This window comes from Lichtheimia ornata (assembly GCF_029851405.1).
Source record: "Lichtheimia ornata isolate CBS 291.66 chromosome Unknown scaffold00091, whole genome shotgun sequence".
Lineage (NCBI taxonomy): Eukaryota > Fungi > Mucoromycota > Mucoromycetes > Mucorales > Lichtheimiaceae > Lichtheimia > Lichtheimia ornata.
The window spans coordinates 1-16,466 of NW_026695411.1; the positions used below are offsets into that span (position 1 = coordinate 1).

The following is a 16,466-nucleotide window of genomic DNA, read 5'->3' on the forward strand; positions in this document are numbered from 1 at the left end:
CGTTCAATGTCGCAAACAGCCCAAAAAATATTTTTTGGTCGTCGTCGTCGAAGAGGTCGACCCCCCAGATCCAGTTTGGCTGGTGGCGACATTGCGAAATCTGGGATTGGCAAGCTTGATCGTGAAACTTGCACCCAAGGTGCAGTTGGTCAAGCCAAGCCCATTGCTCTAATAAAAACCCCACGTTTCATTGTAAAGTTTGGAGATACAGGCACCTTTATGTTTGTAAGCGTGATGCTATATGAGAAGTGGTCTTTGTTCATTGCCAAGTAGCCAGACCTTGGAGAGCCAAAGATGCAGAAGGACCTCTTTGTGTAACTCAGCCAAAAAGTCAGGACTTCAGGGACAATGCATGAAAGGTACGCAACCCTCACTTTTATGTCATACATTGGCAGCTAATAGCCACTTTTGTGCATTCCCAACTTTTGTGCATTCTATTGTAGGTGGACAATTCTCCTGCTCTAGACATTCATTTCCATGATTAAAGTAGGTTGATCCGAGTTGATTTGGTTGAGTTACGCTCACACAAGATTACATCGGTTGAGCTACATCGAGCGTGCTTGATGTCCAGAGTGATGTAATCTCTCTTTGACCGCAGCTCAGTCAAATCAGCTCGGATCAACCTACTTTAATCATGGAAATGAATGTCTAGAGCAGGGGCATCGTTCCCATGCAGTGGATCTCGCAACAATAATGATTGGATAAAAGTGGCCGTTAGCTAGCAATACATGCCTGTTCCTAAATGATCCATAAAGTAATTATACAGTGACCCTTTCATTCGTGCAAACGTAGCTGTGTTACACAACGCGACCCTCTGCATCTTTTGCTCTGTCAGGGTCTAGCTACTTCACAATGAACAAAGACCACTCTTCATATAGCATCACGCTTACAAATATAAAGGTGCCTGTATCTCCGAACTTTACAATGAAACGTGGGGTTTTTATTACAGCAATGTGCTCGGCTTGGCCAACAGCACCTTGTGTGAAAGTTTCGCCTTCAATGTCGCAAACAGCCCAAAAAATATTTTTTGGTCGTCGAAAAAAGTTTCAAGAGGTCGACCCCCGGATCCAGTTTGGCTGGTAGCGACATTGCGAAATCTGGGATTGCCCACGATGAACTTCATACTTTGACACAAGATTCCTTTGACCCCGACGAGCACGTTGATCTATTAAAGAGCCCATGTTTGATTGTAAAGTTTGGAGATACAGGCGTCTCCATGTTTTTACTATGTTGTAAGCGTGATGCTATATGAGAAGTGGTCTTTGTTTAATGTAAAGTAGTATGACTATAATAGAGCAAAAGATGCAGAGGGCGTGTTTGTGTAACTTGAGTCATTCAGCACAGGCGATGCATGATTCTTGTACACTATTTAGGAATAGTTCAAAATGCCAGCTAATAACCTTAGTCCTCCCATTCACCTTTGTTACCCGATCCAATGCATACGAACGATTGTCGTGCTCCAACCCAGCATGCCCATCATTTAACTTCCTTGATTTGAGCTAACCTGGTAGTAAGGCAATGGCTGTTGTTGGATCATCATTCTCATGTAAAGTGTAAAATGGCACACAACCTTTTGCTATATGTGAGGATCATTTCTTTTATTTATGTGTACTATTGTCTATTGCGAAGGTGATGATAATAATGGGTGGATGGTGTGTGTGGGGTCATTGAGTGGCCTCAGTGTAATAGCAGTAGGGGATTTAAACTTGGGGGCGGCAGCTCCACGACTTGAGACAACGCTTCTCTTTTTTTCTCCCACCTTTCCTTATTCCATTCACGACATCTCGATCAAGGTAATGTACTATAGAAGAGTGCTCTTGTTGGCTGTGAGGTGTTAATGTAGTTCTGAACATGCATTGTCAGGGAGAGTGAGTGTGTCCAAGTGCTGAGGAATGAGCGTGGTTGGTGGTTGGTGGTTGCCATGGCGATATTGTTGCTTCCTCTTGTTCGTTGCTTTTCCCGCTCTACGCTTGGTGTCAACAGGTACATTCAGAGTCCAATGTTGCAGCAAAACTTGTTCCATTGACGCGTTAGCTTGCATAGGGGACAAGTTTGGTTTCAAGGCGTTGGCTGGTTTGGCGTTCTGTTTCGGCTCAACTATACTACACCATGGTTTTCGGTTTCCAGTAACCAACAACAACGGGTCTTTGTGTATATGGAAAAGGCAAGTACAATGAAACAAGCAATGAAAAGGGTGTTTATTGTGCGTGTGTGCTAATAATGAATTGAATAGGTTTCTTTGGTCAGGCAATGCAACTTGGGGGCATCATCATCATCTCTTTGGGTTCAAGTCCCAGCCTGTATCAAGTGGCCGCTGCGTCGCTCTGCACTAGCCAAGCGTGCTGGAAAAGCTTCTTGGAGCGCGTCCAGGGCTCTATAGGCCTGCGTTTGAGTTGATGGGTCGATGACGATGGATTTTTGGAAGAGCATGGTCACCGTGTTGAGGTAAAAGGGGATTTGCAACAGCTTGTGAATGTGTTTAACCAACAAGCTCTTCTCGTGATAGGCTCGTTCTTTCCCTTGAGGATTTCTTTTCATGAGGTGGGAAAATGATTGGAAGGATTGGGGATCATTCTTTCTTTGGGGAGGATGAATGAGGACAACGATGAGCCTGGACTCTACGTAAGTGATGTTTTTCCTTACCATGGATCGAACTGGCCTTGCGTGATTCGTGCAGTGCCTTCTCAAGAACAAGGGATCGCGCAACGTTGCTCGTATGGTGGTGATTTGGTTTGTGAATTCCTTCTGATTTGCTTTCTTCCTTTGAGAGGATCGAATAATGGTATACCAAATCGTCATCATTCCCGGTATCTGATGGTCTAACTTGGCTGCTTTTTACTTATAGAAACGACAATTACGACAATTACGAGTTTGATGATGATTACAACAATGGCGACAATAACACAAGCAAGCATGGTTTACCTTTCTCTTGCCCAAGTTGATGTTGATTGATCGTATTCCATATCGCGTTGACATCGAACAAGAAACCTGCAGGATCGCATTCTTTTCTACTTGTGACCCCTTGGCTATTTGTGATGGCGACTTCGAGTACGACAACGATGACGACTATGTGGGAGCACGACTACGAGTACGACTACAAATGATGGTGAGTAAGGGAGGCGAGGTTGGTGGCAAAGTAGGTAGCCATAGTTACATAAAGGAAATAAAGGATTGTTTATTATCGCACTTGGACTTTGCTAGCTTATCCCTTGTTGCATGCTTGTGGATTACATAATAACATTGCTTGGATTCGATGAAGTAATAAAGGTGGATGTGTGGGTCCCGCCCATTGTTATCATACACACTGTGTGCATACCTTCCGAGAGGCAATCATCATCATCATCATCCATTCGTGCAGCAATCTGTCAATGAGGCGTGTATCATTTTACACTGTACACGATAATGATGACCAATAACAGCAACAACATCCATTGCCTTACTACCAGGTCTCCAAGCAGCCTTTTTCTAGAATGACTTACAACAGGCATAGCTGCAGATCTCTTAGGATGGCTGTTGAAAGTAAATGGCATTATCATGTGAACGATGGCCAATGTATCGTGTTTTTAGTGTCGGTATGTGGATCAGCGAAGAGTAGACAACCTAATATGTGGATACAACTTTTGACTTTGAAATGTGCTGTACAATATACAAGATCAACAAACAATGATCATCACTCATGGATCAAACAATGAGAGAAATCAAGCGCAACTAGCCCGTCCATTAGGCACCATGATTTATCAATCCGCCCCATCACCATCAACCACATCAAAAGTCCATGCACATGTTGTGTTAATAAAAGTTCAAACGCCTGGTATGATTCTTATTTTGCTTCCTAGCATGCTTCTAATATCCTCAAGGAGTGGGTCGTTTAGGCGGTAAAAAGGACGAAGGAATAGCACTCGTAAATTTGGGCATTGCAGCAGACTCAACAAAGCCATTGGCTTGGAGGATTCGAGGAACCTTGGAATGTCCAATTCAAGTGAGGTGATGTTTAGCTTGGATAGTTGTAAAAAGACGTCGTCAAGAATAAGGTCATCACTCCATATATGTAAATGCTGCAATTGATCCAACTTGCCGATAAATCCGAAACACCTTACATGCTCACTCTTGGTATTATCCGCCTCCTTCATCAAAGGCCAACTGATACTCAAAGTCGCAAGTCGTGGCAATGTTGTCAATGCATCCAATGCATCATTGGAAAGTCGTATGTGCTTGGGAAGTGATAGTGTGTGCAATAAGGAATCAATGCTGCCATGGTAGTGAATAAATCGCTCAATGCCTCCCATATCCATGGTGGTAGGATTTCCATTCAACCCGAATGTGAGAGACTCAAGTTCGCAACGACCAACAAGGTCATCAAATAATACACTCGTGTCCACCTCAGTGTCATCCATGCTGATCTCCATTTTTGTTAGATGGGGCGATCCTCGTGCCACCCACCTTGCCATGAGCATATCCTTAGGATCGATTAGATATTGCGTGTAAGTTGTCATTTTGGTGAAAAGGGGGTCACCAGCACCCTGAATTGCATGAGCAAGAATTGATGTGTCATATGTATCGTTGTCGTTATCGTCATGTCTCATGCGGCCCCTAGGCACTGGAATGTAAAAGTAGACATGTTGTAAGGTGTGGCTGTTGCGTCTCATGAAATCCACCAGGTCTTCGAGATCCACAAAGAAATCATTCGCCTCATCGCAGTCAACGTAGAATGTATGCACACCGACACGATCACCGTCACCATGGTCGCTTGTAGTCGTAGTAGCCGTGGGAAGATAGAAATAGGAGTCATCATCATCATTGCATATAACAACTTTGAGATTTGGGCAATTGTCTTGGAGGATCTTCACATCTTTGAAGTCATAAACAGGATTTGCCGCAAAAACTTCCAACCCAGGTAATCGTTTAGTCATATCATGGATATCCAATTCGTCATCAAAGTGCGAAAAGAGCAACCTTTTGAGATTGGTATGGCATTCAGGTGCGGTATCCATTCTAATGTCCACATTGCGTATCGTCAAATGTACGAGGTTTGGGCAGCTACTGAGAATCTGACCAAGACAACCACGGTATGCATATGATTGGACTTCCAGGTGTGTCAAAGTAGATCCCAACGTTGTAAGTGCATCAATGGTTCTTCCAATCATCTCGTAATTATAACCAGGACTGCATAAACAACATCAATGAATAGGCTGCTTTTTGGTAGGGTGTAATGTAGGTAAGACCACTTACTCTTTTGCGATTAATGTTTGTAACGAAGGAAACCTTGCTTTCGACGTGAGTTGAGGGAATTCGGTAGCATCATTTTGGAGCGTAAGGGAAGTACAACGTGGTGCAAGATACTCAGCAAATCATCATTGCTGCCAAGGTCGTCTTTAGCCGTGCTGAATACATGCAATTCTCGAACACAGGATAAGAGCTTCTCTCGCCATACACGTGACACGTCAAGATATTCTCGGATTTCACTTGGTGCCATCTCTCCCTGAGACAAGATCCATGGTGCGATATTCATAGTGATATCCAAAGGGAGTTCATTGATGAAATGATCCTTTTGCTATCACGTTCTTGAGCCATGGATCGCGCTTCGACAAGTCGTTGACGAGAGGGATCAGATAATGCAACAACAGCCAGCCCTTGATCATAGATCTCAACCGCCGCCTTTTGTCGTCCTTGAAGTGAATACACGTGACCAGCACACAAATATACAGCTACCGAAGAAGGAACCAGTTGTCGCATCCAAGCAGCATCCTTCAAGGCTAACTCAAAGTTGCACTGGTTGCCAAGGCTCTTGCACGCGTGTCGAGGTGAGTGAGTTGTTATTGTACGCATTGTTGAAGACGACATGTCGAATCGGCAATGACACTGGTGCATGAGCCTGACTTGATGGCAAGGATCGGTTGCTGTGTAAAATCGCTCCATACGCTGACCATGGTTGATAAAAGACAAAGGACTGTAGATTGAACCAAGCTGGATCGTCCGCCCGGACCATTGGCTTGTGCGACTATCACAAATGCCATCATTTTCAGCCGCAGACAATGGATCACCCCAATTAGAATCATTCTATTATCTTGTTTACTGATATATAAAGATAATGTGCATCATTGGATCATCTTACACCCTTGTCGCCATGAGTAAAATGGACCATCTTGTAAGAAGCGGTACGTAACGGATCTTGGCTATGTTATGTACAAATCCACGTCCGTTTATTATACATTTCAAGACTTCTCGAAAACAATGGTTTTTATATCATCTAGCTCGTTCTGCATTTGAACAAGTTGGCCCTGCAGATGTCAAGAGTAAATGTTAACATGCTAGTACATCTTCTGCTCCATCCCATTCGACCGTTTACTCACAGCTAGCGATTCAAATACTTGTGTTTGTCGTTCCTTCCTTGCACCATCTGCTGTTTTTTCATCCTATGGGCACTGGGATCAGAACTTCCACTACCATATACATCATCATCATCCGTTTTCTCACCTTCACATCCTGGATCTTCTCGCGCTCTTCAAGCTTAACCGGAAGCTGTTCTTCCTTGATATCTTGAAAGTGATCATGATGCTTCTTGATGGTATCCTGTGCATGAGCTAAACATGAGCATTAGATAAACAGCACTCTGCCTGCTCGATCCATCCATCCAATATGTAACTTACTCAGCATGGATGCCAATTGATTGATTCTCTTTTGCAAAAATGCAGCCTTGGTGGTACGCTTTGACTCATCATAAGCAGCTTTCAACCTTTGTAATTGAAGAGAGAATTCCATCTATAGTCCATAAACTCATTACCCAGAGCACGTTGGAAACCCTCCTCATCAGATCTTACCTTTTCCGATCGTTCTTCCAATCCATGCTGTACATGTTCCTTGTCGGCTTCAAGTCGATGAATATCCATATCCTTAACCTTAAGTTGCTGAACAAGGTTGCTTGCTGCATTCTTTCCAAATGCCATCAATCCGCTTGTCATCGTGGTGATCTCCACAAGTGTACACTTACATGCTCCGACTCATATTGATGCTGTAAGATGCTCAATTGCTGTTCATACATGTCGGCCTTCCGATTTTCCATCGCATTACACATAGCAACGGTCCGTATTTCTCTCACCGTCTGCATAAGCTCCAAGGTGTCGATTGTGTCTCTCAACACGTCGTCCGGATATTCCTGTTTCCACAATGTCAGCTTGCGATGGTGGATCTTTTCCAGGTACTCACATTAACAAAAGCAAAGACGACTGTTTTACATGATCCATAAAAGCATTCGGCTGTGATTTTGGTAAGCAAGTGATCCGTGTCGTTGATGATGCTGCCTTCATAGTTCACATTTGCGTAGTTGTTGAGAAATTGCACTACATATCATAGCAACAGGGTGAATCAATAACAGCTGCGATAATAGGATAGATCGATATTTACCAAATTCTGCGAATGAAGCACTCTGATCGGATGGTTGACAGAAGGGGAATAACAAATCGATAACGGTAATCGTTCCAAGGAGATGTTGACTGCCTGATAGCCGAATCTTCAATACAAAGGGCACCCTTGCTCCGTATTTGGGGATCTTCCATATGTCATCAGCGTTGTCGACCGGCTCCATTATCGCCTGCCAACCATTCTTGTCGATTTCTTGTTCTTTGTCACCATCGATGTAAGCACAAAGAAATGAAGGAACAAAGAATGTGCACTTAACTCTTCAACTTGCGGTTCACTCGTAGATCGTAGTAATCCTTCTCATCAAGGCCTAAATAGCTGAATGGGTCCAGGTAAACATTGACGAAGTGTATAATCCCCCAAACCATGTAAGATGTAATCACTCACGCGTAATGCAATTGGAAGGATCGGTTGCCATCTTGTTCTTTTGATTCATTGAGTTTTTCATCGAGGCGAGATAAGATTTGATGTATGATTGTTTGTCTATGTTTCATTGTTAAAAGGAGATGAACATGGGCCACCAAGTCGCATGACACATACCTATTCTTGAATGAATCCAAAGGCCTATACGACTATATCAATACTTCACGATTTACCCCGTTCCCCAATCCTATATTGCTTACCCTGTGCTCATGAATACTGCAGCCGAGTTATACCCTGTACCGTATGATGAGAATCGCCTATCAATAATACCACAAATTATGGCAAATCATACCATCAAGAGCCATCTGAACCAGATCTTCGACTTCAGCTTTACACTGCTCAGGCTGTGTCACACACCGAGAAAAGTAGTATCGTGCTCTACATGTTTACCGTGAGATTGTTGATATAAAAGAACCTTCGTCTTGTCGTGGTGTACCTGATGGGTCCAAACGCGGTAATGTCTATACGCGGCGATCAGTACGAGCTTGAGAGTATGAGGGTGTTTTCAAAAGTGAACCTACCAGAAGGAATGTCAACCGTAATAGAAGATCCCGGGACAGTGGTGTTGATTCGAAGACACGGTGCAGATGCCGATTGCGTAGTAGTTGGTGGCTGTACGTAAGCAATTGTGTGGATCTTGGACATGGCCATTGTGAACAAAGAGACGAGGAGGAGACAAAGGCGGTTCGAGCGCTGTTTGTTTCGTTGCTATTCCTCTTATGCCGCTCCACGCTTGGTGCAACCATGAAACATTTAGAGTCTTACATTCAGCCGATCTTGACCTATTGACGACGTTGCAAGCTTACCATGCTGTGATGGGTGTACAAGCTGGCACAGCTGACCTTGTTCGGTGGGATTCTCCTTATGTCGTGCTCGAGTGGATCAATGGAACGGTGTTTGTGAAAAGGCGATTACAATGATACAGGAGGAGCAATTGTTTTATATAGTCTTATCCTTTACCTATTCATGTAAACGTGTTAGCTAAAAGAGTAAAATAGAAGGTGTTAATAAAAAAGCGGGAATGAGCGATACAACAATAGGAAAATGTATGTATTCCATAATGAGGATGACTTTGTTTAAATGCACCAGAGGAAGACAAGAACAGCAAAAGAGAAGTCATGTGACCCACCCATTTCAGTGTTACGACTACCCGTAGTGAGTTTTACGGGTAATCGTGCCGAAGCTTGCATTGTTCGGTTACACTATGCCCCTCTCCAACGCATGGCATAGATTACATAGTAATCCCATCCATAAAATCTTAACATCCATAGCAACACAATTTATGCGAAAACATAGAGTAGCTACCATGATACACTGGGTATTTTACTTTCTAGTGCCCTTCTAATATAGGTATCTTTTGGATTGCAGGCAGGGTAAATTTGTAGATCTTCTAATTGCGGGCATTCCATTAGGGTCAATAAGCTAGTTGGGGCCTTGTTCATGAGGAGGAATGACATGACTAATCGAAGGGACTTGACTTTTAGATTGGACAGCCGTACAAAGACGATATCAGGTATTGGATCAGCGATGAATAATACTAGATGCAGTAATTGTGGACTTCTCAACCCCAATTTTTGAATGAAGCGTGAAACCTTTTCGCATCGGTATCTTCACCTTGCACCAAAGGCAAGCTTAATCCCAAGGTTGTGAGCTGTGGCAGTGTTGTCAATGCGTCCAACGCATCATTGGATAGGCGTACGTCTTGTGGAAGTATCAACGTGTGTAAGTGCGAATCAATTGTGTTGTGATATTGAATAAAACGCTCGATGCCTCCCATGTCATCTTCCAAAGGATCCATGATTGTCAACTTGACGATAGCCGATTCAAGTTCGCAAAGGCCAATCAGATCATCAAAGAGTGCACCCACATTAGCGTTCATGGTGTAAGTCGGGTACAGGTCCAACTTTTTAAATGGGGTGAGTTCCGTGCAACCATGCTGGCCATGCGTAGATGCTGCTGGTGGCGTATTTGTTGAGTATAGCTTGTCATTCGATTGAACGTAGTCAAAGCATTGCTATCTGAGCCATGATCAAGATGTTGTTGTTGTTCACCACCGATAGGGAGTGACCCATAAAAGCAAATGTCTTGTAATGTATGGCTGTTTCGTTTCACTAATTCCATCACATCATCTACCACGCCATGATCCTCATCCAACCAATGACCATCATCCTTGATTAAAAATGAACGCACACCAACAGCAATAGTAGTAGAGTCATCCGACGATGGCGGCGTACAGTCATCATCATCATCATCACAATCTTGGCTACTATTACCGATGACCCTGAGCTTTGGGCAATTGCTTTGGATGATCCTCAAATCACCCGCATAGTAAAAAGGTGTAACCATAAATCTTTCCAATTCAGGGAATCTCTTGGTGATATCATCCACGTCGAATTCATCTCCATGATTTATCATAAATGATAACGATTTCATATTGGGGCAGCATGTGGGTGCTGTAGACATGTTTGTATCAACCCAACTCATCTTCAAATCAACAAGGTGGGGGCAGCTTCTGATAATATTGGCAAATGGGATGTCGCATCCTTCTTCAACAAAGATTGTCAAGTGGGTCAAAGTTGTAGCTTGAAAAGAGATAATGGTGTCCAGGATAAGGCCACTGTTGACATCATCTTCATCTTCATCTTCATAGCTGTAACGAGTAAGGAACAAGGGCCTAAGGAAATGAATCAGATGTAAGGGATAACATAGAGGTATCAACATACTACATGCTTACCGGAGTATGCTCAAAACTCGTAATGATGGGAACGGTGTATTCGACATGAATTGACGTAACCAAGACGCTTCACTGCGGAGAGTAAGAGCGGTACAATAGGGTGCAATCAGCCCAAGCAAATCATCACAATCGGTCGTGCCTTCAATATGCAGATCTCGTATGCACATCAATAATCTTTGTCGCCATACACGTGAAACGTCAAGGTATTCTTGGATTTCACTGGGTGCTATAATCTCCTTAGACAAGATCCACGATGCAATGTTCTCAATGATGTCGATAGGGAACTCCTTGATGAAATCGATTCTTTTGCTATCACGTTCTTGAGCCATCGATCGTGCTTCCACCAGTCGTTGATAAGAGGGATCAGATAATGGAACAGCATCCAGCCCCTTGTCGTAGATATCGATCGCCGCCTTTTGTCGTCCTTGAAGTGAATACACGTGACCTCCACACAAATAGCCCACCGACGAAGAAGGACCCAGTTGTCGTATCATAGCAACATCGTTTAAGGCTGCTTCAAAGTTGCCGCTGGTTGCCAAGGCTCTTGCACGCTTGTCAAGGTGAGTGAGTTGTTCTTGTACGCAATGTTGAATACAGCGTGTCGAATTGGCAACAACATTGGCGCATGTGCCTGAAGTGATGACAAGGATCGGTTGCTCGGTGACATCCCTCCACCCGTTGGCCATGTTGGTAAAAGACAAAGGACACTGGGATTATCAGCAACACGACTCGGCGGACTTGAAGGATGTTACGAGCGAAGCATTGATGGAAGTTGTCAACTCCACCACTGGGAAAGCAATAAAACTAATGAGCATTGGACTTTGAAAACCACATGGCATCGCCGTACATAAATATCAGGCACATCCATGACAACCATTTATGTATCTGCCCAAGAGACCAAATTCTATGGATACTTTAAAAAGCAATCAATTCGTATTCAGCCAGATCTCCTACTTCTCATTGGTTTACTCGATACAGTGATAACGAAGGCAAGGAGTATCACACATCACTAAATCAAAATAGTAATATTTTCCTGCGGGCGAATTTGGCCCGGATGAGAGGCTATAACTAAATCGCGAATATCACTAATTCAAGTATCACTGAATGTAGTGGGCACTGTACGTCCACCATGTGTATTTACGAAAGTGCACTTTCTCTATCTTGTTTTCTAACATGTTCCTAATCTCGTAAATGAGTGGTTCCTCTTCACGAATGAAATGATTAACAAACAGCTTTTGTAAATTTGGGCATTGCAGCAGGCTCAATAAAATGGTCGGCGTGGGAAGCTTCAAGATGGGTATGTATAAGTTAAGTGAGATGATGTTTAGCTTGGATAGCTGTAAAAAGACGTCGTCAGGGACAAGCTCATCGCTACATATCTCCAAATGTTGCAGTCGATCTAACTTGCCAATAAAATCAGAGCACTTTTCATGGTCACCCTCCTCCTCTTGATCCTCCTTCATCAAAGGCCAGCAGAAACTCAAGTTCCTAAGTCGTGGCAACCTTGCCAATACATCCAATGCATCCTTGGAAAGTCGTGTGTGCTTGGGAAGAGTTAATGTATGCAGTAAAGAATCAAAGGTGACATGGTATCGAATAAATCGTTCAGCGCCTTCCATATCCATCGTGGTAGGATTTCCATGCAATTCAAAAATGACAGACTCAAGTTCGCAATGGCCAATCAGATCGTCGAATAATGCGCTTGTGTCGATCTCATGCGGCCGATAACACCGACTTAAGATTAGTTTGATTTCCTTTAAATGGGGAGATTCTCGTACAACCCATCTTGTTAATAGTATATCACTATAGTCGCCTATACAATTGACGAAAGTTGTCATGGACTTGAAGAGAGCACCGTCAGCAGCTTGAATTACATGGTTAAGGATGGGTACATTGTCGTCACCTCCACCCAGGTCAATGTAAAAGTAGACATGTTGCAAAGTGTGGCTGTTGCGTCTCATAAAATCCATGACGTCCTTGAGATCCACCGTCCAGTAGACGTACTCATAACAATCAACGTAAAATGTATGCACACCGATACAATCCTGCTGATCACCATAGTTTTGGCTTCTCCTGGTGGTGGTGGTAGTAGTAGGTACGTAAAAATAAGACGCATCATAATCATTGCACCCAACGACTTTGAGATTTGGGCAATTGTCTTGGAGAATCTTCAAGTCTTCGGTCTCATAAAAAGGATTCGCTACAAATACTTCCAATCCAGGTAATCGCTTGGTAATATCATCGATATCCGAGTCTTCATCATACAGCAAAAACAGCAGTCTCTTGAGATTAGGATGACATTCAGGTCCTTTATCCATATCAGTATCTACACTGTCCATCTGCAAATGCACGAGGTTCGGGCAGCTGCTGAGAATTTCACCAAGCCAAACACCGTATGCCGATGTCGTGATTTCCAAGTGTGTCAAGGTTGACCCCAACGATACAAGAGCAGCGATACCAGGATTAGAGTCATCGTCGTCATCGTCATTAGCACGTGGACTACATCAACAACAACATCATCATCAATGAATGGATGCTACATACTAGGTAGGGTGATGGATATTCAGAGAATACAATACTTACACGTTTGCGATCAAAGTCTGTAATGAAGGAAACTGTGTTTTTGACACGAGTCGAGGGAGTCCATGTGCCTTAATTTGGAGCGTAAGTGCAGTGCAATGGGGTGCAACCTGCTCAAGTAAATCATCATCATCGGCAAGATCATCATCGGCCATGCTTTCAAGGTGCAGTTCTCGTATGCACAGCAAAAGTCGTTCTCGCCATACACGTGACACGTCAAGGTATTGTCGTATTTCATTCGGTGCTATCATTCCTTCACACAAGATTCTTGGTGCAATGTTCTCAATGATATCAATAGGGAACTCCTTGATGAAATCGATGCATATGCTATCTCTCTCTTGAGCCATCGATCGTGCTTCGACAAGTCGTTGATGAGAGGGATCCGATGATGAAACAGCAGCCAGCCCTTGATCATAAACGTCAATCGCCGCCTTTTGATGTCCTTGAAGCGAATACACGTGACCTCCACACAAGTATCCCATTGCCGAAGAAGGAACCAGTTGTCGTATCCTAGCAACGTCATTTAGGGCTGCTTCAAAGTTGGCGCTGTTTGCCAAGGCTCTTGCACGGTTGTCAAGGTGAGTGAGATGCTCTTGTACGCTTTGTTGGAGATGGCGTGTCGAATCGGCAACGACATTGGGGCATGTGCCTGACTTGATGGCAAGGATCGGTTGCTCGGTGAGGCTGCTCCATTCGTTGACCATGGTTGATAAATGAGAAATGATGTTGAACCAACAAGTTCATAAGCGTTGTTATATAGTATGATGGCCGCCAATCTCACATATGAGCGTCTTGTACGACTACCACCACACGATCCTCATCTTTAGTCATAAACAATGAGTCGCACAAATTAGGATGCTGTTGTTTGCTATGTCAATAAAGTACATCTGTGAATCATCTTATTACACGCACGTCATCATGGGTCATCTTGTAAGAAGCGGCAGCGGGATTGTCATATATGTAGCGCAGCACAAACCTAATCTGCTAAGCCGACGGCATCCTGGGTCATGGTTTCATCCGTTTCTGATTAATGAATACAACAGAGAATCCATCAACGATGCCGCATTACGCGCTAGTCGTTTAGTGATCCATCTCCAACCACTGCCAGCTTGATATTTTTCCGTGTGCACAATCTTTTCATTGCACCATCCTCATTCATTCCGATCTCTCTCGTTTTGTTGATGTACATCCACATAGTTTATCCACGATGTAGCTATTCTTTATGCTATGTGATATCGTCCAAATAGGAATGTTGCTGTGCTTGGTTATGCATTCTCGCAGTTTTGATCTCGTCATATATACCCGTTGGTATGGGCGCATTCGTACGATTGATACATATTCACATTGGCGTTGTGTTGTTCACTGCCATAGGCCAAGTTCTCGTCGAAAGCCGTTATCAACCCCCTGCATAACACATGTGCGCTTCATTGTATCAGAAAGGTATACACGCTTCTTACAATACTGATAACGGAACCACGCATCCATATTTATTATCCCATGTTAGCGTTATCACTATGTAATCCACAAACATCCAACAAATGGATAAGCTAGCAAAGTGCAAGTGCGGTAATAAACAATCCTTTATTTCCTCTACATGGCTATAGCTACCTACTTTGCCACCATCCTCACCTTCCTCGTCCATCCTCATTCGTAGTCGTAGTCGTTGTCGTAGTCGTGCTTGCGGTCGTGCTCCCACATAGTCATCATCCACGCCGTACTCAAAAGTCGTAATCGCATATATCCAAAAGGGCACAAGTAGAAAAGAATGGGACCCGGCAGGTTTCTTTTTAGATGTCAGCGAGATATAGAACTTGATCAAGCAACACCACCTTCGTCAGAGAACGGCAAAAGCGTGCTTGTTTGTTTCATTGTGGTCATTGTCGTAATCATTGCCATTGTCATGATCATTGTGGTCATTGTCGTAATCATCGTTTCTACAATTAAGAAAGCAGGCAAGTAAGACCATCTGATACCGGGAATGATACCGATTTGGTATACCATTAGGCGATCCTCTCAAAAGAAGAAAGCAAATCAGAAGGAATTCACAAACCAAATCACCACCATACGAGCAACGTCGGGCGATCCCTTGTTCTTGAGAAGGCACTGCACGAATCACGCAAGGCCAGTTCGATCCATGGCAAGGAAGGACATCACTTACGTAGAGTCCAGGCTCATAGTTGTTCTCATTCATCCTCTCCAAAGAAAGAATGATCCCCAATCCAATCCTTCCCATCATTTCACACCTCATGAAAAGAAATCCTCAAGGGAAAGAACGAGCCTATCAGGAGAAGAGCATGTTGGTTCAACACATTCACGGCCGAGCTGTTGCAAATCCTCTTTTACCTCAACACGGTGACCATGCTCTTCCAAAAACCCATCGTCATCGACCCATCAACTCAACTCAGGCGTATAGAGTCATGGACGCGTTTCAAAAACCTTTTTCAGCAACCGGTCGCTTGACACAGGGTGGGACTTGAACCCAAATAGATGATGATGATGCCCCAAGTTGCATTGCCTGACCAAAGAAACCTATTCAATTCATTATTAGCACACACACAATAAAAACCCTTTTCATAGTTTGTTTCATTGTACTTGCCTTTTTCATATACACAAAGACCCCTTGTTGTTGGTTACTGGAAACCGAAAACCATGGTGTAGTATAGTTGAGCCGAAACAAAACGCCAAACGCGCCAACGTCTTGAAACCAAACTTGCTCTCTATACAAGCTGACGTGTCAATGGGACCAATTCGGCTGCAACATTGGACTCTGAATGTACCTGTTGACAGCAAGCGTAGAGCGGGAATAGCAACGAGCAAAAGGAAGCAACAATATCGCCATGGCAACCACTAACCACTAACCACGCTCATTCCTCAGCACTTGGACACACTCACTCCCTGGCAATGCAAGTTCAGAACTACATTAATACCTCACAGCAAACAGGAGAACTCTTTTATAATACATTGCCTTGATGGGGATGTCGCGAATGAGATAACGGAAGAGGAAGAGACGGTTGTCTTTTAGATGATTTCGTCCCCGCTGTCATTATCATGTCCAAGCGGGGCACAGTTACATCATGCATGGTTGTGTGCCTGCCAATGGAGGGTTGTGGCGGCCTTCAGCCTTCGGCTTCAATAAAGAACATCTATGCTGATCATATCCATCGCCTAGCAATGCATTCGGCCTATTTCGGAAAATGTGTATTTTCACCCTTTACATGATGAAAATCGATTACTCTGCCACAAAACCTTGGAGCCAAGGGCGTAAACCTTTTAAACGCCAATGATGCAGCACCATTTACAGCTGAAAGTGAGA

The 16,466-nt window shown here is 43.7% G+C and overlaps 4 protein-coding genes across 4 annotated transcripts; all 4 read right to left on the reverse strand.

Annotated features, from left to right (window-relative positions):
- Window positions 1-3,800: 3,800 nt before the first annotated feature.
- Window positions 3,801-5,927, reverse strand: O0I10_011460 (uncharacterized protein; the record flags this gene model as incomplete). Its single annotated transcript, XM_058491427.1, has 5 exons — window positions 3,801-5,163; window positions 5,230-5,266; window positions 5,341-5,551; window positions 5,620-5,769; window positions 5,823-5,927. 5 exons carry the CDS (start codon window positions 5,925-5,927, stop codon window positions 3,801-3,803), a joined length of 1,866 nt encoding a protein of 621 aa, XP_058337774.1.
- Window positions 5,928-6,212: 285 nt separating this feature from the next.
- On the reverse strand, window positions 6,213-8,490 carry O0I10_011461 (uncharacterized protein; the record flags this gene model as incomplete). The annotated part of the gene is made up of 15 exons (XM_058491428.1): window positions 6,213-6,278; window positions 6,351-6,413; window positions 6,475-6,581; window positions 6,648-6,759; window positions 6,819-6,929; window positions 6,989-7,153; window positions 7,204-7,337; window positions 7,402-7,617; window positions 7,676-7,734; window positions 7,804-7,899; window positions 7,957-7,980; window positions 8,040-8,073; window positions 8,132-8,217; window positions 8,276-8,300; window positions 8,361-8,490. The coding sequence occupies 15 exons, from the start codon at window positions 8,488-8,490 to the stop codon at window positions 6,213-6,215; spliced, it is 1,428 nt and encodes a 475-aa protein (XP_058337775.1).
- A 650-nt stretch (window positions 8,491-9,140) lies between these two features.
- O0I10_011462 (uncharacterized protein) lies at window positions 9,141-11,259 on the reverse strand (the record flags this gene model as incomplete). Its single annotated transcript, XM_058491429.1, has 4 exons — window positions 9,141-9,376; window positions 9,454-9,853; window positions 9,973-10,513; window positions 10,574-11,259. 4 exons carry the CDS (start codon window positions 11,257-11,259, stop codon window positions 9,141-9,143), a joined length of 1,863 nt encoding a protein of 620 aa, XP_058337776.1.
- A 411-nt stretch (window positions 11,260-11,670) lies between these two features.
- On the reverse strand, window positions 11,671-13,857 carry O0I10_011463 (uncharacterized protein; the record flags this gene model as incomplete). Its single annotated transcript, XM_058491430.1, has 2 exons — window positions 11,671-13,072; window positions 13,157-13,857. 2 exons carry the CDS (start codon window positions 13,855-13,857, stop codon window positions 11,671-11,673), a joined length of 2,103 nt encoding a protein of 700 aa, XP_058337777.1.
- Window positions 13,858-16,466: the final 2,609 nt, after the last annotated feature.